Source organism: Falco peregrinus, chromosome 7 (assembly GCF_023634155.1).
Source record: "Falco peregrinus isolate bFalPer1 chromosome 7, bFalPer1.pri, whole genome shotgun sequence".
In the NCBI taxonomy this organism is placed as follows: domain Eukaryota; kingdom Metazoa; phylum Chordata; class Aves; order Falconiformes; family Falconidae; genus Falco; species Falco peregrinus.
Window position 1 is genome coordinate 73,361,809 of NC_073727.1, and position 27,883 is coordinate 73,389,691.

The 27,883-nt window shown below is 40.4% G+C and overlaps 1 protein-coding gene across 1 annotated transcript; it reads left to right on the forward strand.

Annotated features, from left to right (window-relative positions):
* Positions 1-863: 863 nt before the first annotated feature.
* Positions 864-27,853, forward strand: GFRAL (GDNF family receptor alpha like). The gene is given in 12 exon segments (XM_055810754.1): positions 864-898; positions 4,231-4,365; positions 11,138-11,214; positions 11,217-11,292; positions 12,848-13,279; positions 13,991-14,047; positions 14,765-15,092; positions 17,134-17,393; positions 20,211-20,309; positions 26,713-26,794; positions 27,767-27,780; positions 27,783-27,853. Coding segments are annotated over 12 exon segments (1,653 nt in total). The 5' UTR covers positions 864-876.
* The last annotated feature ends 30 nt before the right edge of the window (positions 27,854-27,883 follow it).

Genomic DNA, 27,883 nt, shown 5'->3' on the forward strand with positions numbered 1-27,883 from the left:
TATTTTAGTACAACTTCTGAAGTCAGATCCATAGTGAAGTATGGGTCTAGACAATGAAGTAGTTATCTGTTCCTCTGGTCTGTGGTCCAACATGCTGCATAGTTCCTCTCTCTCCTTAACAGATCATGATCCTGTTCCACATCTGAGACGAAACAAAGTTCACTACGAAAATGCATTGAAAAGTGCATACGGAGGATGATCAGACATAGCAACAGGCATTTCCTGGGGAGGCAACAGGCAGCCGCCAAAGACCTGCTCCGTTAGTTTCTGTGGAAGCCAGGCGGGAACCGAAGGCAGAAGGAGCGCCAGACCCCCGGGAAATGCCCGAGAACCGGGTCCCCTCTGGGCGCCGGCCGCTGTGGCCACGGCTTGGCTGCTGCTGCGGCAAGCGGGGCGAGGCAAGCGCGGGGGTGACGGGGGCAGCGAGGGCGGCTGGCGGGGTGGGGGCAGCTTCACCCATCGCTCCTGGCCGAAGGCGGTGGGCAGGGAGAGGGGCAGTACCTACCTCGGGGGTGGCGGGACTGGGTCCGCAGCGCGGCCGGGGGCCGGGGGGCGCCGGGAGGGGGGGGGGGGCAGGGGAGGCGGGGGGGGGGCCGGGCAGGGGCTGGGCGGGGCCGAGGGTCCGGGGTCCGGGGTCCGGGGGACCAGGGGGGCCGGGGGGCCGGGGTCCGGGGGTCCGGGGGACCGGGGGGCCGGGGGCTGGGGGGGCCGGGGGCCGGGGGTTTGGGGGGGCGGGGGCCGGGGGGGCCGGGGTCCGGGGGGCCGGCCGGGCGGGGCGCTGTCCCCGCGGCGGGTGCTGAAGGGGCGGGGCCGCACCGGCACCTGCCGCCCGGCGCAACCCGCTCGGCGCGGAGCAGCAGCCGCCCGCCGCCGGCCATGGCCGCGCTCCTCGGCCTCGGTAAGTGCCGGGGGAGGCGGGGAGGGAGGCAGCCCCTAGCCTCGCCGGGACGCCGGCGGCGCCCCGCGCCTCCCGGCCTCCCCTCTCCGTGGGCCTCCCGGACAGCTGCACCCCTTGCTCCTTCCGCCGGGGCGCCTCCGGGCGGGGGCGGACAGGTACCTGCCGGGGGGTCCTACCGCGGTGCGACGCCCCCCGGGCCCTGCAGCCCGGCTGCGGGCAGCGTGTCTGCAGGGAGGTAGGGCAGGAGGTAGGGCAGGGAGGTAGGGCAGGAGGTAGGGCAGGAGGTAGGGCAGGCAGGGAGGTAAGGCAGGGAGGTAAGGCAGGGCAGCAGGACCCCCGGCGGTGAGAAGCTGGGTCGGCGAGGAGACCCTCGGGCGGGATGCCTGGTCTAAATAAACAGCCACCTGTTTGCTAAGTGGGAAGCGGTCGGTGGCGGCAGCGCCACACCGGGGGCCATTGACATTTCCCTTCGGGTCCGAACAGAGGAAAAGGGAAAATAAACAAATGTGCTGTAGAAGGATTTCGTGGGAAAGAATACAATAAGACGAGTATATTTTAATTTCCTTTATTCTCCTTTTCCCCTCTCTACATTTTGTAGATGTGCTGCCTCGCTTTTTAACACCCCGCTACTCTAAACTCATCTCCCGCTGCAGGTAGTTCTGCCCTAGGTTTTGTTAGAACAAAGCTGTTCTTTATCACTTTTCAACTATATTCGACTACAGTTTGCCTTTCCCCTTTGGAGCTAGCTGTCTTGCTGCTCTGGCTGTTGGATAGCAACCACAGCTTCGTTTCCCATGATTCAGTATTATCTGCCAGGCAATAATTCTGAAATCTTGGGAGAGACTGCAATTTCTCTGTTCCTCAGTTTCCAATCTGCAAAATGAAGATGCTGAAATGTCCTTTGTTTCTTTCCATTTTAGACACCAAATTCTCCAGAACCGGGAATCTTACACCTACCCAGTGACTCAGTAGACACTTGCGCAAAAATACAGACTCCTGTAGAAATCTAAATTTATGTGTCTTCATGTCAAAATGGATGTCTTTAAAAGTTTTAGCTACAAACTAACTCTTCAGTGGCCTGAACTCTTCTAAGTAGAAAATAGTTGCTTAATACTCCATACACTAGAGCAAATAGCTAAAGTGAATGGCTAAAGTAGTAACGGTCAGTTTAAGCAATTACAAAAGCTACAGTGCACTGGATTCTAAAATCATATAGGCCAGTTTGTTTCATGTATGCTTGTGACAGTATGCCCCCATGTCTTGCTGAGAAAACAGAAGACCCATCCATAATATGTAGATGTAGAGAAATCCTTTCTTAGACTGAATTAGCTTCAATCACAGATTATGCCACTCAGCTCTTTACTTTGTAAAAGCATATCCTCCTTTTTGTGGGCACAGTTTCCAGGTGGGTTAGAAATAAACATGCTCTGACATAATCCTTACAAAGGAGCAGGAACTGCTAATTGTCTTATCAATCAATTTACTTTACTAGTTTTCAGTCAGTGGTTCTCAATAGCTGTCTTAATGGGGGGACATACGGGAGGGGACGACAGCACAGACTCTTAGTAGCACGGATCCTAATCAAATGTGTAAATCTTCCATTGTGTTAGTACCTACAAAACAGGTAAATGGTCATACAGCAAAATACCTTTTCTTAAAAAGATCCTGGGTTTGTAATTTTCTATATATATATACATTAATTTTCACTCATAAAGTATTTGAAAACTTTTTTTTTTTCCCTTGTCATCTGAATAAATAGTAAGCAATTTCACAGTTAGAAAGAACTTTTGGAGACAGTCTTGGGACTAAAATAATGAGCCAAAATTGTCCCTATGGATGGGCCAGCTGCGCATTCCCCAATGTCAAGTGGCAGGAGCCATTTCTACTTCCAGGTCTTCCAGGCTGACCGGCAGACACGGCCTAAGGGTGTTTCAGGCTGGAAATCACTGAAATCGCAGCCATCCCTGCACAGATCTGAGAACTGGCAGCAATATGTGCAAGTGGTGAAGGATTAGCACCAGCTAGAGTAAGCACATGTGGCCTCTCCTGAGTCTCGTAGGCACACTAGATGCTATTGCACCTGTCAGTTATAAAGTATTAAATGTTGCTTCACCTTTACCAACATGCATCCAGAAACTGTTCCCTATGGTAGCACTATTATATCACAGGTAAGCATGATTTCCAGAAGGGATGGCATCACCTCCAAACAGTAGTGGCTCTCTAGGATTATTAAAAGTGATATTTGATAAATAATTTCTGTTTTCTCAAAGGTATAATTTGAAACATTTCATTTCTCTAGATGGGGTCTGGAAAAGTCCTGGGGAAATATTCCATGCCTCTTGCAAATGATGTTTAAAGAATTAAGCAGTGATGGAAATTCCTCAAATGCCATATGAACTTACATGAACATAAAGGAAAAAAGGAGACTTGGCCTGGGAGATTCTGTGTCCTTCAATACCTAAAGAAAACACTCCCATCAGATGTTCAGCAGCTAGTTTGATAAGGCCTGAAATCAGTGTCTGAAACTTAATTTTATAGAAAATTAAGACACATGGTTACAAATTGGAGGCTGTGTTACCATGGGAATGCTGATGAAAAAGCTAAACCCCAAATGGTTTGTCTTAGCAGGGCAATTAAATTTTCTACTGATAAACCAGAGGTGATGCTGATTTAAAATTCCTTACTTTAAAACCTCCATATCAGTCTTCAGTTTCAGAACTTTTGTATGCAATTAACATGGCCATTAGGTTCAGTGCGCTCAGGGAAGCAGGTAAAGACATAAATGTGGGGGTTGCTTTCACAAAATGATGCATCTGTGAAGCAAAACTGAAGAGGCTTAAGAGTACTGTATTAAGAAATAAAATCATATTTATTATCTAACAGTTGTGTAGCTGTCAAATATCTTTCACATGGTGTATTCCTAGGAATTCCTGTGTAGTGTCTAGCTTGATGAAATTGCAGTCCAAATAAAATGCTGTTTCCTCTGAATTTTATAGTGTCTTCCTTTTTGTAATTTATTGCGGATCTTAGAACTGCAGTCATTTCTATATATCTATGGACTGATGTCATATATAGCTATGGTTGATGTTATAAGACTGGGGTAAAAACAATACAAAATATGCCATACTGCAACTCTGAAAATTTAAAATTAAAATTTAATTTTCCAGTTATGAAACCGAGGAAATGTTTTATTCTGTTAAAAAGTAACTTGGTAGAAAATTTGAATCTATAGATAAACCATAGTAAATTATATTGTTATAATCTAAGTGTAAATGAAAAAGGTCAGTACAATATCTGTTGTATTAAATAGTTGTTATATTCTGTTTTTACAGTGTTGTTCATGTACTTCACAAGTATATCTACTGGCCAGACTACTGACTGTCTGCACTTGAGGGAGCAATGTATAAATGCTGCAAACGGATGTCAGAGTGTCTGGAATGTTGTTGAAGATGTCTGCAATATTTCAGGTAATTCTGTATGCTGTATGCAGCTTTATTTTGAGTGTCTGAATGTTTGCATATTCAGAATTTATCATAATATTGCTGTGGTAACTGAACTAAGTCATGGAGAGTTCAAAGAGAAAATGTTGGCAAAAGACAGTCAACTTCTGAAATCCTTGACAAGGGCCAATACTATTCTCAGTAGCAGTCACACTGTCTCTTCAGTAAGTTGATAAAAGAAATTTTTGAACTATGAACAAAGTCAGTCTGAATCAACTCAGAAGTCTGAATTCAGCAGAAATTATGTTTTTGTGGGATCCTGTTAAACAAAGACAGCATGCAGCTGGAAAGAATTTCCAACCTTGTTTTCCATAACCTAGAGGAGTTGATCTGCCCCCTACCTGGAAGTGTTCGAGGCCAGGCTGGATGGAGCTTTGAGCAACCTGGTCTAGTGGAAGGTGTCCCTGCCCATGGCAGGGGGTTTGGAACTAGATGATCTTTAATATCCCTTCCAACACAAACAATTCTATGATTCTATGATCCTATGATCTCGAATGATACCCAAAACTACGTAGTAAAAACTTAGAGTAATTTTAAAATATTGTATTAGAATAAGAAACAAATCAAATTAAGCATGCCTCAAAGAAAGCTGCATTATAGGGAGGCACACTGTATTTATTCAGTGAATAGTACCTACACGTCAGAGTGATTCACTTGCAGGGAGTGATGGTACAATAAAGTGTGGGTTATGATGTGACTAAGCCTCCTTGAATTCTCACATTCTCACATAAATGAAAGCAGGAAATCAATCTCTGTCTCTGTTTATTCCGCTTCCAATGCTTTGTGCATCATTTCCAAGTAAGGTATGTTTTAAGTGGGGGAAGACCAGATGTTGTAAGTTTTACCTGAAACTCATCCTAATCTCTGTTGTCATTCAGGTGAAAATGCTCCTTTCTCTGAAGGCCAGTTAAATTCTTGAACAAAGCTTGGGTATCGGTCACCATTTCTCTCTTTCTTTAGATCCCTCCAAGACCTTGCTGTTAATTACCGAGTTGCCAGGTGCTGTGAATATGAAAGGGAGAAGAGTGGCAGTGCAGTGGGGTGGTGTCAATAGACCAAGCTAGTAATGAATCCTTTGTTGACTGATCAATTGATCAATTGATCTGTCAAGGCTACATCAGTAGTATATAAATGGACAGACTATTTTCTGTCCCTGAGATCAACTGTCATGGGGCAGCATTAATCCATATAACTGAATTGTCTTACCTCCATGCTGGCTGCACAAAACTGCCTTTTGGGGGTGACTCCAGGCCCACGCCACCTTCACAGGCTTGGTCCAGACCACACACCATGTAAAAAATGCAGCAGTATAGACACAGTCACTTGCCATTAGCCTAGTCCATGCCTTGGTCCTGTTCATAGATGCAGCCAAGGTTATTTAGGTACATAGCTGCCATTTCTAACAACTTAATTCCATAAGGCAGGTTCTCTGTCAGTGGGAATCAGAGGTATCTATATCTCCATGGAAACCTCCCTTCTCTTTATATTGACTTCGTTTAAACAAACCCAGCCATGTCATGGTCCTGATGCCATAATCTGTTCTGAGCCTCAGCTGCAGCAGGTTGATAAAGTAAAAGTCCCTCTGCCTGTCTTGATGCCAGGACCCAGTTTGATGTTTGGTCTGTGTTGGAAGCCAGGCAGCAGAAGATACTGCCTGACTTTGTGGTCAATAACCCATTGATAGAATGTTCACCTGCAGTGTGAACTACCTGAAGGCCTCTGTCTGATTTGTTGCAGAGATTGGAACCCAAGCATCCCAAGTCACAAGAGCAGTATTTAAAATAATTAGAGCAGAAAATTCTCTGAGGAGTCCTTCTTAGTGTGTCCTGTTCAAGATGTGTATCTGCTTTGCAGATACTTTTAAGAACTTTAAGAATACTTTTAAGAACAGACAGAGTAAATGAAAAATACATGATAACCTAATGGTTACAACTGCCCCCAAAGGAACTGGGTTTCAGCTCATGTTCTATTGCATTTTAAAATATTTATGTGAAGTGGAACAGTTTCAAAAGATATGGCTGCTGTTTGAAAAAAAGTATTTGAATATGTAATACTTTCAGGCTCAAGACAGTGACCTAAAGATGAGGTTTCTAGAACCAAACCTCCTCCCCAAATCAGAAATAGAATTTGCTTCTCTCACATCATTCACAAAGGCGTTAGCACTGAGGCTACTTGACATAAAGATCAGGATTTGTACTGTAGCCTGTTCTGCGTCACACCCTGTAGCCAGCATGATGACTTCTGTGGTCTCCCCTTTGGATTTATTGCATTGTCCCATAACATGCCATTTCCCTCGCTTATTGTCCTCTGTGGTTATTCACTGATATTAATGGTACTTGTAACTGGACCAGAGAAACCTTCAGAAAATAAATTCTTGCGATGGCTTGTTTGGTTCTGCGTCTGTATATTTCCTTAGGATGATAGCTTTTGGCAAGGACCCTCCAGCATTGCAAGGCACTCAGATACTGTGTTGGGTCTAGGACAAATTATTCTAAATGTGCTGATTAGATGCTGTGACCCAGAGGGTGTAAACCCACAGTCAGACAGCTGATGGTACCTCTCAGGGAGCTCACAGAAACAGTGACAGAAAACCTAACAGCAGCATTTTTACTAAGAGTGATGTTATGCTGTCCGTCAGGAGTACTCTGCATGTGCAAGACTAAAAACTTCATAGATGAGCTGTAGGAACAGAAAGGCCCTTCAGTGCTGAGCACAAATGTGTTAGTTGAAGGCAATAGGCAATGGGCAAATATTCCTTTTGATAGTTTCTTTATTAAAAACCTGTCTACAAAATATAATTACGCTCCTACTCTGTGATGTAAGTTCAATAACTCACTCCCTTGGGCTGCAACGTCCAAGCTAAATGTGTGCGTTATCAAGACCTCCATCTTCTGTTCCTCAGAGCAGGTCTGGTAACACCCTCCAGATGACAGCCTAAGTCACTCCTTTCTCTGTCAAACTGTCCATCACTGCTCCTCTACTACTAGAGCAGCATTTTTAGAGTCCTCTGAGTCCAATCCTTCTTCCACTTCCTGTTTTGTGTCAAGATACGGCGGGGGGGGGGGGGGGGGGAGCGGAGGGGGGCAGGGAGGGTGGTTGAAAATATCTATGAGTTAGCTTGCAGGCCAGAATGGAAAAGACTGTTTCATTTTGATGGAATCAGAACTTTTCACTTTGAAAATGTCAAAAAAGTTTCAGCACTGCACAATGAATATTTTAAAGTTCGGGATTTTCTGGGGTTTTTTCTTCCTTTATTTCACTGAAAACAACAGAAATTTCTGAGCTCTAATTTAACTGCGAGTATATATTTTCTTAATTTTTCAGAACTAGAAACATCTGGGTTAAAAAACAAACAGACAAACAAACCCCCATCAAACAACAAAAAAACCCACCAAACCAAAAAAAAACCCCTCAAGATCACCTATATATTAAGAAATCATATTTTTAATTAGATTTGGAAGTTTATTTTTCTTAGAATAACAGTTTCTTTGAGGTTGGAAGGGACCTCTGGAGACCCAGTCCAATCCCCCTGCTCAGGCAGGGTAAACTGCGGGCTGTCTCCCAGGGCTGTGCCCAGTTGGATTTTGGATATATCCAATGATGGAGGCACCAAAACCCCTCTGAGCAACCTCTTCTGCTGTTAGGCCACCATCATACTAGAGAAGTTTTTTCTGGCGTTCAAGTGGAACTTCTTTTTTTCCAGTTTGTTCCTCTTGTCCTGTCACTGGGTACCACTAAGGAGCCTGTCCCTGCCTTATGCACTCCCCTCCCATCAGGCATTTATACACACGGGTTATGTGTGCTGGACCGCCCCTGAGCCTTCTCTCCTCCAGGCTAAACAACCCCAGCTCTCTCAGCCTTTCATTGTAGAACAGATGCTCTGGCCCATTAATCACATCCGTGGCACTTTGCAGGAGCCGCTCCCCTATGTCCATGTCCCTCTCATCCTCAGGCATCCAGCACTGGACATGGGGTCTCACCAGCCCTGGAGGGGAAAACCCAGTACTTTCCTCAGCAGTCTGCAGGTGCAATTCCCTCTGAGATGACTGAAGAGCTGACTGTGCCCGAACAGAAATTATCACTCTGGAAGTGCCACTTTCTACTCTGTCATGCTTCTATCAGTGGTCTCATGTACATAAATTATAGTACATACAAATAAATCAATTTATGAATAATGGCTGCTAAGCGTTAGGTCAGGGATCATTTTTTGTAAATGCCTTGGAAGCATATGTATAGGCTAAAATATATTACATATACTTAATCAATGGTAAAACAACAGTAATTGAAAACCAGCAATAAAATATTTGCTGCTGTTCATCACAGCTGAATCAACACAGTGTACAAACAGACCAATACTGATAACAGGTTGTTTCTATACAGCTTTCAAGAGGCCAGGCAAGGGAACGCCATAAATCTGATGTGCTTCCTGATTCTGTCTGTGCCTTGTGTATGTTCGTAGCCCCACAGCCTGCCTCCCAGCCCCGGGCTGTCAGCCGCTGTGATTCACCGTGGAGCACGCACAGCACACAGGGCCACCCTGGGCACAGCCCCTGCTCCTGACCCCTCACCACAACTCACATAGCTGGGGATCTGCATAAAATATACCGGGATTTGTGTTTCTTATTGCCCTACCTCTGCTCACCTCCACCCTTGAAGTGTCCTCAGTAACCTGAAGAAGACAGTCACAAATTTTGTAAATTAGCTAACTTTTACACAAGCCCCTCATTTCCTTTCTTGCTCTTTTTCTACCCCTGGAATTTGTCCTCCTGAAACTGTCTCCTGCAATGCTTTTATTATCCCTTACTCACTTGATAAAATATGGAGTAGAATATCCACCCACCCACCTCCATAAGCCTCCATAGTTCCCATATCATAATATATTTCCCACCCTGCTCTTATGGTCAGAGAGTGTTGTATGCCTCTGGCCTTCAGTAGATCTCCTGAACTGCTTGGCTACTGGAGAAAGAAAGAAATGTGAGGGCTAAGGGTCAGGGTCATGCGCTACTTCTAAAGGTAAGTTGAGATGGAGTTGGAGAGGTACAGGCAAGCCCAGCCACCATCACCTCCGCCTTTGCTGATACAAGAGGTGAAGTGGGAGCAGAGGCTGGGGACTGCAGCTCTTGCTGGGCTGCGACATCCCCTGTAGCAGTGCATGTTTTAATACATCCTCAAACCCTCCATAGTCAGCAACAGCAACTAGAGAAAGGGCAACACAGACACTGTTTGAAAAAGGATTTTGGGGTGGCGGGGTAGAGATGCGCGCTCTGGAATAGCTGGTAACTCATTTCTTCAGGTACAGGCAAAATGCCCTGTTTCCTCCTACAGGTCTTCACCTGGAATGCCTTCTGCTACTATTTAAATAACATATATATAAATAACATATAAATAACATATAAATAACACTAAAACTCTAATCACATTAAAGCTTGACACACAGCTGCTAGCTTTGCACTTTTACTACATGGTCTCTGCTGCTCCACACTAGTCACCAGGGAAGCAGCAGGGCAGGAAGCCAGACATCACCGTGGGCAGGGCAGAGACAATAGCATAAGCGCTTAGCAGATTAAAATATGATCCTCATGCTGCCTCATGACCAGCCTGGATCTTGTGAGCCACATACTCCTTATCTTATATATTGTGAGATACTTAATATCTATGAAGAGAGGAAATGTGCTGGTTTGGGGGCCTGCATACCTGTTTTGTCAAGGCAGACCATGGCTTTCACAAAATAAAACTTTCTTAAATGGTATTAAACTGCTGCTTATGTAACTTTCTTAAGTAACTTCTAACTTTCCTAAGCAATAATACATAATGAAATACGTTGGAAATCTTTTAGTCCATAAAGTAGAGGGCTGATTGATATACCTTCGTAGATTTACAAACTAGTACGCTTTCTTTATTTTTACTACACATACAAGGAAAACACGACCTGACAGCCTGTGTGAGTGGGTCATTGAGTCCAAGTGCACGTGCAAGCAACAGGCTTGAAACTGGACAGACAAACTAAGGATTCTGCATTTTACTTTAACTTCTCTTTTACTGTTATTATACAAAAACTTAAGAATCAGAATATTCTTGAACTCCTTCAGATTTGTTGTCATTGCAAAACTTAGGCAGTGAAGTTGCTCTTTAAGGTAGCAGTCCGAGGGTATATCCAAACAGCCAGACATTTGTAGGCTCGTGCAGTCCTCACATGAGGGATCTGAAGCAGAGATGACAACTCTCAGCATGGGGTTAGCATCACCATTACCATGGGGCTGTGCCTGCCCTCCTTCGTCCCTTTCTCTTACTCTGTTACATGGCAGTACCTTCACCTGGCCCACACTGTGAGTTCCTGTTCCTGTACCAGCAACCAAATTTCTACACAGGAACAAGATGAGTGTCTCAGTGCCTCAGTCCAGAATGTGCCCCTCAGCTCCTGTGCATCTTTTTAGTTTGGTCTCTGTGTCTCATCTACCTAGAATAAAAGGTAAGGGTTCAAGGGTTTGTGTACTTTGGAAATGAGAATAGACATTCTGGCAATGGGTCAGATCAAATAAAAGGCGGCAATATCGTACCCACAACTTTATTATATCACTCTAAATATTATTTAAAATTTGTAAATTATGACAAGTTTTCAAACAAAGCTAACTTCAAACCATCTTCTCTTGGAAAAAAACCATTATTTTTGTGCTTCAACTGAATTGTTTTATGTAACCATAAACATTAACAACATCATAATTTTAACGGTGAGTTCTAGGTAATAGATGCAAGGCAGAAGATGCTATTGGATGTAATAGATTTAACCAGGTCCTGGCTGATAAATACCCAGAATTTAAAAAAACTGTGTCTGCACCATGGGTGATTTTTGTAGCATCATGACTTTGCTTGGGAAACAATGCAGCATTAATAAAGGTAACAACATAAAATTTTAATTACAAAGAGCAAAAAGAAATAGACATTTTTGTAACCTTCATTTTAACTGGATTCAAGTTTCTTCACACATTTCTTAGATCTAATAATTTCCCCAAAATTTAGTTTTGTCTTTTCTACGATATTCACACTCCAACATGCATACGAAAGCAATGCCACATCTGCTTTAACATAAGCAAAGACAATAAAATGCATGTGAGAAATTCAAATGGTTTCTAAAGCTCTTGCTCAGTCCAGTGGAAAGCAAGAAAGAAAACACAATGTGCATTGAGAGCTACCCATGCCCAAGGAGGTTTGAGTGCCACTGGATCTACGTTATGTGTAGAGAGGCAGATCCAGCCACCTTGTGAATGGAAGTGTGAGTGAATGGGGACACACAGTTGTGCACTTGTGTCACATTGTGTTACAGGAGTATCTTCATACATCTAGGAGAGGTTACTGAATGTGGGGAACAGTTACTACCTTCATAAAGCTGTACACAATATATAAAATGCATCCTTTTAAAAATTCTGTTGTGATCAATGGGCCCAGCTCCTTTATTATTAGGGGGGGGGTTTATTATTCTAAGAACTCTTTTCCCTTCAGAAGGTCTATATCTGTAACTGGGAATTACTTGATGTATGAAAGGCTTGCAGTTTCTGATCCAGGGTCTCCTGGACTAATTAGCAAAGCTGACATAAGAGAGGTAAAATCAGTCAGCAAATGAGTCTGAAAAGCAAGCCCAGAGGTTGGTTCCTGGCATTGATCCATCACTCCCTGTTGGCACCAACCAGTGTGCATCGTAAAGTAGTATAATATATGGCTTTATAGCAGAGGAAATAATAACATTCTGATCTCTTACTCCGTGCCCAAAATAAGAAGAGTAGGTATCTGAAGCCTGATGTTGATGTCACTGGAACAGTTGCTTTTGCTTCTAGCAAAATTAAGTAATTTTATATTTTTTTTCTGATTGAGATTACATTTCTCACCAGTATAGCAAAAAGTCTGCATGGACTTACACTAGTATAGGTTTTACCTACAGATGATATTTTATGGTGTTGGTAGATACTTTCAGGAGTAATTATCCCTGTCTAACTTAAATGCCTGGTTTAGATAATGAATGAACCATCTTCTGGAATTGCCATTCTCTCTTTACAAATTACGTATTCAATTAATACTATAATCCACGATATGCCCAATCTGTAGGTGGTTAAAACTATGTGAGATTGACCCCTTTAGATATGATTTTAGTGAGGGTTTCTTGTATTACTGTCAGCAGCTGAATTGTTAAAGTAGACTGTATTATACAGCTATCAGGACACAGTAAGCATTCATTAAGATTCACAGTAAGAATCACATTAAGAATCACAGTAAGATTCATTAGTCTGCAAGGCTCTGAAATTATTATGTATTTACTTACAGCTCAGAATGAAACTAGAGCTGTTTCATTCATTTTGTTGCATTAAGAAAATTGTCCTTTTCCTGAGTTTGTTTTGAGATGACCAGTGATGATACTCCATCTTCCATTTGATTTACATCTCTGTACCTATTTGTACAGAACATTTGGAAACTTCCTCAAGATCAGATACTGAGCTGAGTTTTAGGCAACACAGAAACACCAAAGACCAAAGACACCCAGAAGAATTAGAGAACGACTGCAGTATTGCAAAACAACGCTGTCGAGAGGACCCTTACTGCTTTTTAGTGTATAAGAGCTTCCAGCGAGCATGCCAGGCAGATGTGGCAAAATGCAGGCTCCCGATGGTCAACCAGGAGTGTGTGTCAGCATGGAAAGAACTGAGAAAAACTGTGCTGGGAGAGTGCAAGTGCTCAGAACCACTTCAGATGAGATGCATTAAAATATGGAAGGGAATATTTAACAACGCTTGTTTACAATACTCTCAAGAGAGCCAGGCTTCAGCAGCTAGTGAAAATGACAATGATGATGATGATGATGTTGATAATGAGAAAAATCAGGACACCGACACAGGTTAGTGGTATTGCAGCAGTCTGAATGCTTTCATACATAACAGTAGTGTGCGTAAGTCTGTGAAATTTTTTTTCTTAATTATTTGCAGTTTAACATTGGAAACAGGACAGTTTTAAGAGCTTATTTAGATGCAAATGAGTAATTTGATAGTAAAATCATAGCCTGAGTGCAAATATTATTGTCCTTCAATGTGTTTATTTGATACAGTCTTATCCAAATAATTTCCTTTTAGTATGCCACTATAACTAGAAACAATATAAGACCAATAACAATAATTTTCTAGTAACAAGAATTGTCTGCTTGCCTTGACTTTAGATCATGACAAGCAGTTAGTTGACCTTGAAAACTGGGTGCACTGCTGACCCCATCATTAGTTCATGCCTCTGGCCTTCATTTATTCACAAGAAATCTGATTTTATGCTGTGCTGAGCAGTTCTAAGAACTCTTCTTCAACTCACAGGATCTATAATTGTGTGGAGAATGTTATCAGCAGCCATTGATAAACTGTGCTTTCACCCCCCAAAATTATAAATATGCATAAAAATTATCTTAGAGTTTGTTAACAAGCTGACAGGTCCTATTTGGTCAAGTTAATTCATTTGATTCTTGTCCATTTCTACTACTGGCACTATGCCATCAACACAGCCAATGCTTTAAAGTTAAAAAGTAAGTCAAGACATTATTTATCACTTATGCCTTTTTTTTTTCTAGACAGTATTAGTACAGAAACAAAATTACAATGGAGTTTATCTGCTCTCTCCAAACAAGGTAAGTGTGAACTTACTTATGAATCCTAATAACTCACTTTAGTTCTGTGTTCAGATAGTGTACAATGTATCTTGAGATTAAAATGAATAGTTTTCATTCAAATTACTGAAGAGCAGTGACTCAATAGGTCCAACATATTTTCAGTGAAGCTACTGGGTAGGTAAGAATCTAAAAATGTCAGGAAACAATCCTGACCCCGTTAAATTTACAGAGGCAAATCTTATCCCATAAACATTTTAGAGTCAGAATTTCCTAGATCTTTTTGGAACGTGTATGGCATAGGCTAGAAATACCTAAACTAGCTTTAAAAGCACAGAAATGTCATTTACAGTCTCTTCTCCTTTACTTAGTACACAGCCTAGCACAAGACTGCTTGCTGGAGTTCTCAGTGGTTTCAGGTACCTGCTAGCCACTAGCTTCCAGGAACTGTTACCATGAAGAAGTTTCCATCTTGCTAGTTTTCACTTTCTTCCCCCTTATTTATCTGGCAGGGGCAGAAACTTGCAGGAGGGTTGCTTATGAGGGCCAAGCAGTGGAAGGGAGAAGTATGAAGATCACAAAATGGGCTTAAAAGGGGCAATGCTGGAAGAGCTGGACCAGAGTTTTTGGGAGTCAAACTTGTTTTTAATGGGAATGTTGCAGGCATCATCAACTAACAATCATCACTTGAGAACGGTTTTCTTCTTACTTTCTTTTAAAAACTGTTATTCTTTTTAGCATACAGAGCAAACAGAACCTGTTTGGAAATGAACAAGGAGTGTGTTGAAGATGAAGTATGTAACAAACAGTTGTCCCTGTACCTTAAAGTTTGCTCAGTAAATAAGAAATGCAACATGGAAGAATGTCAAACAGCCATGAGGTTCTTCTATCAAAACATGCCTTTTGAAGTTGCCCAAATGATGACGTTTTGTGATTGCACCCAGCCTGATGAATCCTGTCACAGAGCCAAAGAACTTCTTCATGGCAAGCCCTGTGCAGTTACTGCAGTTCCAACCCCATCGTGTCTGAATGTAATCCACATGTGTGAAGAGAATGAATTGTGCAGGTAAGTAGAAGAAAGATTTTGCCCAGTAATGTGTTTTTGAATAATGATTTGGTAAACAACGTTTACATATATGTCATATATCTCATCTACAACAAAATTATATTCTGCACTGTACTGTGTATCATCACTTGTGTTTGACTTCTTCACAGATGTCTGCATCAACTGTGGTAATGCCACAAGTAATTCCACAAGTAAACTGAAAAATTTAATTTCCAGAAAGATCTGGAATCTAGCGCAGGCTTTTCTTAGCCTGTTTCATGATGCTTAACTGCATTTCTGCTGGACAAACTATGCCATTGCGTATTTTCATTACCACTTTCTTCAGATAGCACCTGCCAGCCTGCACCTTTGCCTTCTAGCAGTTTGCACAAAATGTGCAGTGGACGAGACAAAGTTTGTTTGGTTTAAGTAATTGCTTCTTCTACTGCAGAGTCTGACCCTTTGTACCCAATGGCCATACAACCAACTTGGCCTGCCCAAAATTTTTTTTTTATTCTTTTCATCTCAAGCATACCGATATTTGAAAAAAGCTGCCCTGAAACATGCACAGATCACCAAACTCATGAGAATAATGCAGTTGTCAGATTTGACTTTATTTGTAGAAAACATGAGACAGGATTAGTCTGTGTTAGTAGTTCTACATAATTGCCACCATTTGTGGATGATCAATTGGCCCGCTTTGTTTTTCAGTGTAGTCACCAGTTCCCTTGTGGATTAGGCCTGAATCTTACCTCGAAGTTGCGCTCTAATTAACCTTCAGTCAACAAACCCAGAGGCCAAGAGACGGTTTTAGTTCTGTGCAGGCCATTCACACTGACATCAGTGGGAATTGCCCCTTTTTATGTCAAGAAGGATTGGGCTACAGATGTATATCTGTGCATGTGCATGTGTACACATGTAATATCATAATGGAGACTTGCTGAATTACCCATCATTTTGGGAACATTAATGTTTCCTGGCACTGACAGTAAGTGGATATAATTACCAAAATTAGTCTATGAATCATGACTAGCCATATCTGTAAATCAGGAGGTGAATGAAAATAATTCCATTAGCACAGAGGTGGCATCTGCTTTGAAACCTTTGATTGTATAATGAAAATATTTACAATAATGTCCTTGTCAGTGTTGTAACAGCCCATGCTTTTCCATGTGACTTGCTTGTAACAGCTACACAATATCAACGGTAAATTAATAACCTAATTTTATGATTGAGGAAAAGATGTTTTAATATATTAATGTACAATGTAAAACAGCTTACTTTTATCATTCCCTAACATTTAATGGAGGTGATCAATTGGTTTCTAATTGATATCTACAGATTTCTCAGTTAACTTTTAATAGATGTTTTCTATTATCATTCATAGTGCATTAAAGGCCAATTTTATTATATCCTAAGATTAGCAAACTGAAATAATTTGAGATTATTGAGCTGGGAAAAAAAGTTAATTCTTCTCATAACTAATCTCCGCTATCAATCTTTAAGTTCAACAGAATTACTTCTAATTTTTCCTGAGCCTTGGACATTTTGTATTGTGTTAGCACTTGGGGGGAGGAGGGATTGGCATTGGGTGTAGATTATTTTATGTAAAATAAGTGGAATATTCATTCTTCCTTCATGCTGCCCAGCAAACTGGCCCACTAGAACAGAACCTAGTGTGGTTTCGTTGTGATGACTGGTCTAATTCCTCTAGCTGCATTTCTTCTCCAAGGATCCGAGACTGCTGGTATTCACTCTGATTTTTTGCTGAACCCTGGGAAAACCTCCACAGGTGCTGGTTAGAAGTGCAGTTGCTTTTTCTCAAAAAATTTTTCAGTAAAACCAAGTTTTTCCTCAAATTACAATTTTGCAGATTTCACTCAAACCAATTCGGTGCAAATCAGAGCAGAATTTAGGCCAGATATCACTGAATATTGTGATTTTTTAAGGCTAAAGGGGTACCTTGGAAATACTCTCTTTTCATGATCATTATTAAATGTCTTTTTGTGAAAACACAGAGTTCTTAAACTGTCATGGTATACTTCTGGGTTTTTTCCACCAGGAAAAAATACACAGCTTTTTGGTCAAAGTGTTGGAGACACGTGACAAAAAAATGCTACGATGATGAAGATTGTCTTGAAACTTTAATCAAGGATGACATGCCCTGTTCTGCAAATGTTGACTGCAAAGGAGCCTACATCAGCAACTGGGGCACGATGCTGCGTGTGGAGTGTACCTGCCAGAATGTGCCTCCTGCAGAGCAATCTTTGTGCAAGCTCTTCCATCACATGCTTCACAGCAAATCCTGCTTCAGTGAGTTACGTGAGTAACACACAAAATTTTAATGAATAGAATAATCAGTTTTAAAGAGTATTAAAATGTTGACACACCAAATCCTTACTATATCTTTGCTACTGTTGATCTCAGCAAGGTTTATATCTGCGGGTTTTTAACTCAAATCAAAACACAAATTGCAAGTACAGTTTTTTCCTGTTATTTATATTAGCAGTAAATGAATAAAATTGACTACGTCTCATTACATGAATTTGCTGAAATAAAAATAAAAGATTAATTTCCAGGGTCTGTATTATTACTCAGATTAGAAGTCTTCCTATGATGAGCTAATTTTGTACTTTGGTACATTGTTTTTACAAATAATATGATAAATTATGTTGGGTTTTCTTTTCTTCTTGGGAGCTAAATATTAGTATAGCTCACACACATCTAGCAATTTAGCAAATGCCCCATTTGCCCCCACTTATTGTGCTGTGGGTCACATCACAGGGTGGTTCCTCGAGTCCTTCAGCCTAAAACTGAACCTGAAGGTTCCTCTGCCCCCTCTACAAAGCTCCAGCTACATCTAGGCATCCAGTCCATGGACCAGACTAAAGACCACAGTATCCTCTTCTCCTCATGTCTCTGATTTACCACACCAGCTATTCTGCTATATAAATCCTCTTCACATATACTATTTGTTAGTGCATCTTACCCTATACCAGTCGTCTTCTATATGTAATTATAAAATTATTATATAATTATACTATATATTATGTTATATATTTTATATATAATATATATAAAATATATAATACATAATATATATAATTATAAAATTATAATATAAGCCTAGCTTGGGAGATGTAACTGTATCTAAAGATTTTAGTGAAAAGCAATGACTATTTCATAGTTCCATCTGATGGACTGTCTTTTAAAAACGTGTATCAATTGTGTGTATGTGTTTCACTGAATGAATTAGCTAGGTTTTTAGTTTTAGTGGCCAAAATAGTGTCTGGTGGGCTGATAAGGGTGTAATTTTTTTCTTGTCACTCAGAGTCTACCCAGAAATCAAAATCAAGTTGCTGAAACACTGTCCTTAAGCTTAGTTAATCACTACTAAAATTCACTCTGAGAAAAGATTAAAAATCTTATAACTCCCCTGGAAAAGTGATACCATCACACACTTAGGTTTGAGACTACTGGCAGTGATTTTGCTGATGAATGTTATTTATTTGTTTGCTTGTTTTATGGCTGTATTTAATGGTTCAAATGAGTGATAACATCATTGTATTAGTTATTCTTTACCTACAGAGCAAAAAGATGTCCCTCATGTCATAATAATCAAATAATTGCTCATGAGCTTTTGCCATTCCCTGAAGCAGTCTCAGGATAAAATGTTTATTTTTCGTGATGGTAACTTCTGTAACCTAATTGGGATTGAAAAACAGAAGCTTGCTTGCTCCTGTGGTGCGACAAATTCCTGCTAGTTAAACAAAAACAGTTTGGGGATCCAGGGCCTTCAGCTGAGTAAAGGATTGGCACCTACTCTACAGAACATTTCCAGAGTCTTGTGAATCTTGCTTTTATTTTTTCTAGATGTCTAGTTGTAATGTAGCTAAACTGAAGAGAGAGATGGTTATGGGTTTGATTGTAAGGCACAGTGTTAAATGCCATTATCTGTATGGCAGTTCAGAGTCATGGAGTGAGTGCTCTGCTGCAGACCTCACCCAGCCCCTCCTGCTGACTCATCCATCTGGCCTAGGGGTGAACTTTGGATAACGTTCACTCTTACGCTGGTGATGATTTTTAACATTAAAGTCTTTCTAAATAGGCAAATACACAGGGCTAGGAAAATGGATCTTTGCTTCTAGAACTGGTGTGAACAGACCTACAAATGATGTCTACACCATCACCTCTTCCTACTCTTGGTACAGCACTGCCTTGCCACAAATGTTTGCTCTTGTGGCTCTACTGGCAGGTTTAAAGCTTGCTGCAGGCTCAGTCTTGCAGACAAGAACTGTGAGTAACTGCGTGCTATATGAGACAGAAGCACAGTGTGGAGCAATGCCAATGTAGGATCGGTGTCACAACAGGAATAAGCAAAAATGCCAGTGACAGAAAGTAAGAAGTTAAGTTCCTAACATCCTTTAACTCTGGGTTGTAATTTTGAATCTCACAGAAAAAAAAAACCAACCTATTACAAGGAGATTTGGTCCATTGCTATTTAGACAATGTTCCAGGCTGCAAACGTGGGCCTTTGTCATATCATTTTCATTCCCCTTCTTCATTGCACATAATGTGAGTGACCATACATAGTCTTGTATGGTTTAGCCTCTGGCTCTGTAAACTATTCTACTTAGGTAAACCTTTTACTTTTAATTTCAACAGAAGATACATATTTTCAGATACATTCCTGAAATCATGCCCACTAAGAGGACAGGCCTTTGTGGAAGAGCTGACTGAGGTCTAGCAATTCATTTGGAGAATATGCTCTGCCTTTTAGAAATTACTTTAAACTACTAACCATTTCTGATCCCTTCTATATTGGCTTGGTGGGACCAATTATTTTGGTAGGCCTATTTCTAAAACAGTTTATGTGACAAGAGAATTTAAGCTGTTTTGAGGTAAGGATATTTTTAAAGCACGCTTGTCCCCTGTGAGGCAAACTACAGGGGAGGTTTAAATGAGATGTGAAAGGAAGAACTGTCATTCACTTTGTTCATCAAGTATCAGTAAACAATATTCTTAAATAGCTGCCTTTATAAATTCTGTGACTCTTACCAAAGCACCAAACAGCAATATTCACCTAAATTATTATTTTAAAGTAATATTTTGAATGGGTATTTTCTTTCCAATATTCAGGTAAAATTTCTAATAAGAAGAAAGGTTTTCATTGGGTAAATACAGAAATGCCAGAAGGAAAGCTTTCCAGAGCACAGCTCCATTCTTCTTCAATTAATGGTGAGTCTGGACAAACCACTCCATGATTTTAAGAGAAGTACTCTTGAAATTTCCCCCATGTATGCCAGAATAAAGGTTTGATTCCTTTGGGTGGGTTCAGGCAAGTGAGCTCTACCTGTTGCTGCCCCATTCAACATAATGCAGAAAAAAATCTCCTTGTTTGGCTTGGCTTATATAACCACAAACCAAAGATAATGAGACTGAATCAACTTCTCTGACAAGTAGTTTTGAAATAGATGTCTCACAATCACTATATTATAATTGGGAAAATTAACCTATTAAGCCCACCAGAGCCTGACTCTCCATACAGTCATTAGAGAGGAGTAGCCATCATGTGTAATACAAATTATTAGCTTTGATGTCACACCTACTTCTCTCCTACCTCTCTTGACTTTTTGTGCCATAGTTGTTACAGCAATGCAATTAGGAAGCCACAGTAAGTGGTCTGAGGAGGGGCTTGTATTACAGTCCATCAGACTACCTTCTCATGCAACAGAAGGGCATGCAGTTGCAGATCATGATATCCCACGGGCTGAAGAGCGGCATCTGGTTTTATTTCCATGCATTTACAGTAAGAAATTAAGTGACATAAATTTATAGGATATTGAATTAATATACAAATTTTCCCATGGCTTAAATAATATTAATTTTATATTTCCTTTTGAAAGACCCAATTACGCAGTGAGAACACTAAAGAGCTTAATGCACAAATATCGACTCTAATGAGAATGACCTATTTTACCTTCTGTGGGGCAGATTACAATACTCCAGGCATTACTATGAATTAGTTCCCGGAACTGTTCATACTGAACACCTTTAACAGTGGAAAAATAATTCAAGCTCTGTGTGCAGTACAAAATGAAGGGACTTCTATAATCTCCACCCTTCAACTATTGCTGAAGTGGGCAACCTGGGACATATAAAAATAGATTCATGGGAATGGTATTCCTGAGACCTGTATGTGAATAATTAAGCGTTCAGCTGTAACTTTAGCATTAAAATTACTTAAGAATCATGTGTGTCATCCAAGTACTCTGTGTAGCCAGAGAAGAAAGTCAGGGACCCTCAGAAGAAGATTAATCCCACCTTTTCAGACTGTCTTTGCTGGAAGTGTTGGCTTCCCTTTGCCAGCTACAGAGGGAGCCTGAATCTCTAGCTGGAATGAGACTCCAGTGGTTAAACAATGCAAGTTATAATGCAAGAAATCCTGCTCTAAGTGAGAAAATGTAAAATGTGAGATATTTTACCCCTGTGACTAGTTCTAACTGCAGACCCTTTCTGTGGATAAAATGTATTATACATTTCCCTCAGAGATTCAGATAAATGTTTGCTAAAAGCAGCCTGCACCCAGTTAATTCTGTTCCCATTGAAGTCTGAATACTTTCCAAAAACCTGTCCTTGAACTCTTAACAGAATTTTGGATGGCCTTAGAAAAATAGTAAGAATGCTGACCAGCTTAAACCATACAATAAAATATTCCTTCTATTGGAGCTGTCAAGTACACTAGATGGGAACTCTCTAAGCTATAAATGTCTCATAGGAAGCCAGGTCAAGGAGAAGAATCTGATTCAGAATATCTACCTGATGATAAAAACCATATTGCAAATTGTTTCATAAATCCCACTGCCAAAAATCTAACTCGGTATCTTAGATTCATATGCTAGTAAATGTGCATTACTCAGGCTGCAAAGGGAGTTATCATCTTTACAAAATATTTATCTTTACTGAAATCAAATCCCAAGAAGAATCCCAGGGTGCAGAGGCAAAACAGTTACATTGTCAAATATGGCCTTTTGTGTGTGTGAAGGTATTTGAAGGTATTTGCTTCTTGGCTATTTTCTGCTTGAAAAGCAGGAGATACAGTTTGCCAATGTCTTGCCCCTACATCAAAGTCTCAGAAGAATCCTTTAGTTAGCTTGTCATTGAAAGATAAAAGGATGTCTTTCACCAGTTCAGACTAATGACCACCTATAGCTGAAGATGCCCAGAAGAAATTCCAGATTTCTTAAACTTTTTCTTGATTTTATAATTAAAAAAACACACTTACTGTTCAAAAAACAATAAAATTTCTCCATTCTATTCAGTGGCATTGCAAATCATGCAATTGGATAAGACTGGTTTTAATAGAAGCAGTCTTTCACAATAAATAACAAATTTAAACATATATCCATATATTCATATATATTAGTAAATATAACCATGTATACTTGGAAGAACATCATTCCAGCTTTTGGTGTAAGCATATGATAACATAATTGTGTAAAAATCTTGTCTGGGTTTACTCTCAGCCACGTGCCTAGGATGGTACCAGCCAAGCCAGTCGTCTGTGGGCTGATACAACCCTGTTAGCAAGATGTGACATGGGCAGAGTCCTGACCATATAAAAGTTAACGAGACTTGCTTAAGCTTAGATGGGGCCAGAACTTTAAGTCATTTTGGAAACAACATCAAAAAGTGATAAATCAAACAAAAATTCTCCAAACTGCAAAAATGTTGTTATTGCCTACCCAGTTATGCACTTTCAGTTTGGTTTTGGCTTTATCCTATGCAAATTATCTCCGTGATTTTACAGATCTGCATAATTTAAAAGATTGCTTCCCACACTTTAATTTGAAAAGTGATTGATGTGTGAAGATAAGCATTTACTTTGATCAGCATAGAGCTTTGGAGCTAAGGTATTTTTTTGGCTGGAAGAGAAAGCTAGATATACAGAACTCTTATCCTGTTCTTGTGAGATACAATAAAATTGGGCTTGACCCAAAACTATTGAAATTAATCTCATTTCATCTTAAATCGTAAAGTTATCATATATTTCCTACTGAGGAGTTTTGCCATGCTGAGGCTCTAGATAAACAAGTAATTGGCAGGGTTTATCTATAATTATACCAGCTGCTGCGGGAACTGAGATTAGTTCAACTCCAGCGACTTTAATTTGTAAGGTACGAAACACTGTCAATGTGACCATTTTATAAATGTAGAAAAAAGCCTGTGACAAGCTGTGGGCAGCCAAGAAACCTCTGAGTACCCACTGGAATTAATCTGCCCGATGAATATTCACAGCCATTTCACTATGTATATGAAAGAGTGTAATCCCACTAATTGTTCCAGCTGCCGAGCCCACAGCAATCCTCCACCAAACCTCATGACTGGAAATGTCCGTTGTCTATGTAGACAGCTCGAGCTAGTGCTTCGGTGGTACCCGCAGCCCCAGTCATCGTGTCCCTGAGGTTGGCAGCCCATCCTAGGAAGGGCAAGACACGCATCATGGAGCCACAGTGGCCCTGCTATAGACCAGCCCCAAGGTGAGAAGGTCCACAAGCTTATGACTACAGGCCATCTCCACAGGACAGAGCAGCCCTCCCAGCACCTCAAAGCCCTTTCCCTGGCAATGGGAATAATGCTCTCCACTTGTATTGATTGGTTCATTCTCTGCAGGACAGAGCTGGAAACATCTTGTATTTTAGCCACCTCCTATTATAAGTCCTTAGACACTGTCTGCGCCTTTCTTTCTCCATGGTACCTGCAGATATTTGTATTCCTTTCTCCAACTAGTCAGAGAACCCAAACCAGGTTTGGTCTTCTGCACCTCAGCCAGTTGAAGAGAAATGCTGAAATAGGGACAGCTGTTTCTTAGAAAAGTAATGGCATAGGCACGTTACGTACACTACATTTTCTTACCACTTCTGCTAAGAATAGGAAATTATTCTAACTTTTAGTCATGCTTTTAATGCTTGTGATGGATCTATCTGCTCTCCAGAGCAGGTCGAACTCAATGATCTTAAAGGTCTTTTCCAACCTAAATGATTCTATGAATTCTATGATCCCAGTGAACTACGAATGGGCACACAACACGAAAGCTAAGGCTGTTTACTGATCTGTAACTACAAACGTGCCTAATTCCAGCTGGTGTTTTTATTGTTTGTTTAGGGCAGAGTTTTTTAAGCCTTACCTTGTTATTAGATCATGTTCAGATGGTCAATACCATGTATACAGGGATCAAAATGGGATAATACAGCCTGTTATGTAATACAGGAATTGAAATGTGGATTCTGGTACTTTTCATGGACAAGATTTGGGATGAACAGAGCCAAGATTTGATAGCTGTATTTCTTAACTTCCCTAGCACTATTTCACATTTCAAGAACTGATTTGATATAGATTAATAGCAAAAATTTCTACAAAATAACCTTTTGATTTTTAAAGAAGAGCAGACTGCCTAGCAAGAAACTGCCTATCCCCAACAACATTTTTAAGGGAAGATGAATAAGCACATTAAATTAGTTAAACCACAAAGAATATATAAAATGAAGAATCAGCTCTTTAGCCACAAAAATGTGCCCTCTCCTCACCTTACAAATTCCCTTACTTCTCAGAAGGTAGGAGAAAATACTTGGCTTCTAGCATGATCTCATTAGCATCTCTCTTGTGTTCCCCCTGGAAGTGAAAATGTTATAATCAATGTCTCTTTTACCAGAAATTACTTCATCAAAACTGTAGCATTTTATAAGTTTTTGACAAAAAGCAGAACATTCTGATTTCATTTGATCATTTCAAAGTGTTTTGCTTTATCAAACTGAAACACTTTTTCCAACATTTTAAAGAAAAATATTACAATGTTTTGGTGACATTATATTAGCCCATTTTTGACCATCCATGACTGTTGCTCCTAATAATTTTCCTAGTCTTGAGATAAGTGATGTACTTTGGAAACTTCTATTTGCCTTAAATTTGTACACCTCAACTTCCACTTCAAAAAAAGTAGGAAACTTTTTCCCCTACAACTGCTCCTGCAATTGCAGAAAATTTTAACAAATGACTGAGTGTACAATTAAGATTCAGAAACTTTAAAAAAAGCCTAAGATACCATCTTTTCCTAAAACTCATCGTCTTTAAGAATTGTTGCAACTTGAGAAGAGGGACAACTGCTGATCTATTTTTCATGTTAACATCATAACATGTTAGCATGTTAATGATACCAGCAGTCCTGCACTGAGACTATGATAGGCCTTGCCTCCCTTCCTTCAAAAATGCACCACATGAAGTATCTTTCAGTAGCCTGCTGCATTAAGCAGCGTGTTTATTCTGTGCAACTTGTGATAGTTCAGTCATTGCTTTCGTTTTTCTTTTATTGGAAAACTTGGCATTTAGATAGCTTTTTGAGGAAAAGTGAGCATCATCCCGCAATAAAAACCAGCAGGTCCAGCATCCTGCTCAGCTCTTTCCTATTGGTTGCTCCATCGTAGAATATATACTCAGTCTCTCTTACTGGAGCCACTCCAGTATCCATAGTGCCTGTGTTTGTAGTACACTATACATCTGCTGCTTATATGTAGTGTATACAGAAATGTCTCATTTAGGGTCTGTGCACACATATGCACGAACACATGGAACACAATAATTGATTCAAACACCAGATTTTGGCCTTCTCACAGTCCAGAGAAGTGGCTCAGTGATGGGGCTGGGACTCCATCCCTTCCCCAATGAATGTTTCACTGCCTGTGTAAGGTAGAGGAGCTTGGGAACAGCTAAGGCCCTCTGCATTTGAGTTCCTATATAAATAAAAGTTATTTAGTTGTATAAACATGACAGAATCAGTGCAACAGGAAAGTAACTGAAAGGTCTCGTTTTATGCTCATGGCTCTGGATATGACTCCTCTTGTCCAGTCATCTAACCTCTGCGCCTCTCCATCCCAGGTTTAGGGTTTATGTTACATTCTCAACTTAAACATTTCCTTTAGAATATTTGATCAAAACTGATGGATTCATTCCTCCAGGAAAAATAAGTTTCTCCTCATTTGGAAAACAGAAGTTGAAACAGCTCCCAGTTTTTCAACAGTTGGAATTTTGAGCACATAAGCTGCCTAAGTGACTTTTTGGTGAGAAGCCTAAGAGAAAGAGGAAACTTCATGGGCACGGGGCCCAGAAACACAATGTTAGATCCCATTTTACATTAATTTGATTCTAGATCAAGCTTTGCTGCGCACTGCAATTTTCATAATATGTGAAAAAGGAAAAGTCTAGCAGGTAAGAGCCAGGTCTCCTCTGATACACAGAATAAAGTTAACACCTTAAAATCAATGGGAAGAATATTCCCAAACACAAATCTGAGTAACAAGCTGTTCCCCAAGTAGAGTAAAAGGTTGTACACATGTACACACATGAAGTGCTATCAGAGCTGGTATTTACTAAAAGGAGTCTGAAGATGATTTTGCACCAACTGGTGAAGGAAGAGTTTATTCCTACCATTGGCATGCTAGGTTATTTTCCTCCTTTTAATTACTTAAGTCAGAATTGATAGCTAATTTAGCTTACATATGTATGCATTCCAATTCAGATCTCAAATCTGATTCTTATTACTGAAGAAGTAAATGTTTCATGTCTGCTTTCTGTCTTTTCCTTATAGGTGAAGCAGTCTACATTATTGCCTATTCCTCCTGCATAGTTCTTATCCTAGGAATAGTCCTGTTGACTCTCCTGAAGATCAGGTAATTTGATAGGCATTATTAATCATGGGTTCTAGGAAACTGGAAAAGCAGAAAATAAAATGTTTTGACTTAGTTAAGAGGTTGGCATTGCGATTGTCTTTAAACATGCCCCGGTGATGGAAAGAACTGACATTGCGGGTATCAGCAGGGAGGAGTGAAATACGATGCATATCTACAATGCTCTCCATTCATACCGAGATCCCAGGCTTCAGGAGGTTTCATTTCCTGTCCCATGGCAGGGGAAGGTGAAATCTGAATTCAGAAATTCTGCGAGGCTGCCTTCCTAGCCCTGTAGCAGGCAGAGGTAATGCAGAAAGGAAATGAGAATATTCAGCGTTATAACATATTTAGAAACCGAGCCGTGAATGCTGCTATTGTAGTTAATATTCTTGCCCAATGCCATTTTTGCTGATAGGATTCTGTAAACATTCACACACACACACAGAGTACGAGAAACTGCCCATACACCAATGCTTGGTAAGAAAACAGAAATGTGCATTCACTTAGTCAAATGAACATGCCCTTTTCTTAAATGATACATTTTCTTGGACCAAATTAAATGGCCAGATTTCAAGAATTACACTGTCAGATGATAGGTAACAGAACATGATGTAGCAGGAGCTATATATAGTGGGAGGGATATTGAGTCAAATTTCATTATTAAATTCAGAGGCAGATCAAAGAGGAATCATGCAGAAAAATGCAAAAGGCAAGTAAAGGATATAGGGGAACAGAGGCTTTCTCTTTAGGTTTGCAGTTACAGGAATATCAGCATATAAATAAAACTCAGATTTAAAGAATAGAGGGGATGGAAGAAAGAGCAGTACATTAATAACAGTGAAGGGAATTATTTTATACCACAGTGTTCATCATAAAAAGAGGGGAATTTTGCCACTGATTTCAATTAAGCCAGAGTTCAAACCAAAAGCTGTACAGTTTATTGTTAAATACATGCACATTCTTTGTTTTCAGAGCCTGCAGAAAAAAAATGAGTCAAGAAGTTCCTTGCCAGACCATTCTTCTGAAACATTTATGGTCCATTATAAAAGTCACAGATGAACTACTCTGTTGCTTATGCTTTTCAAGGCT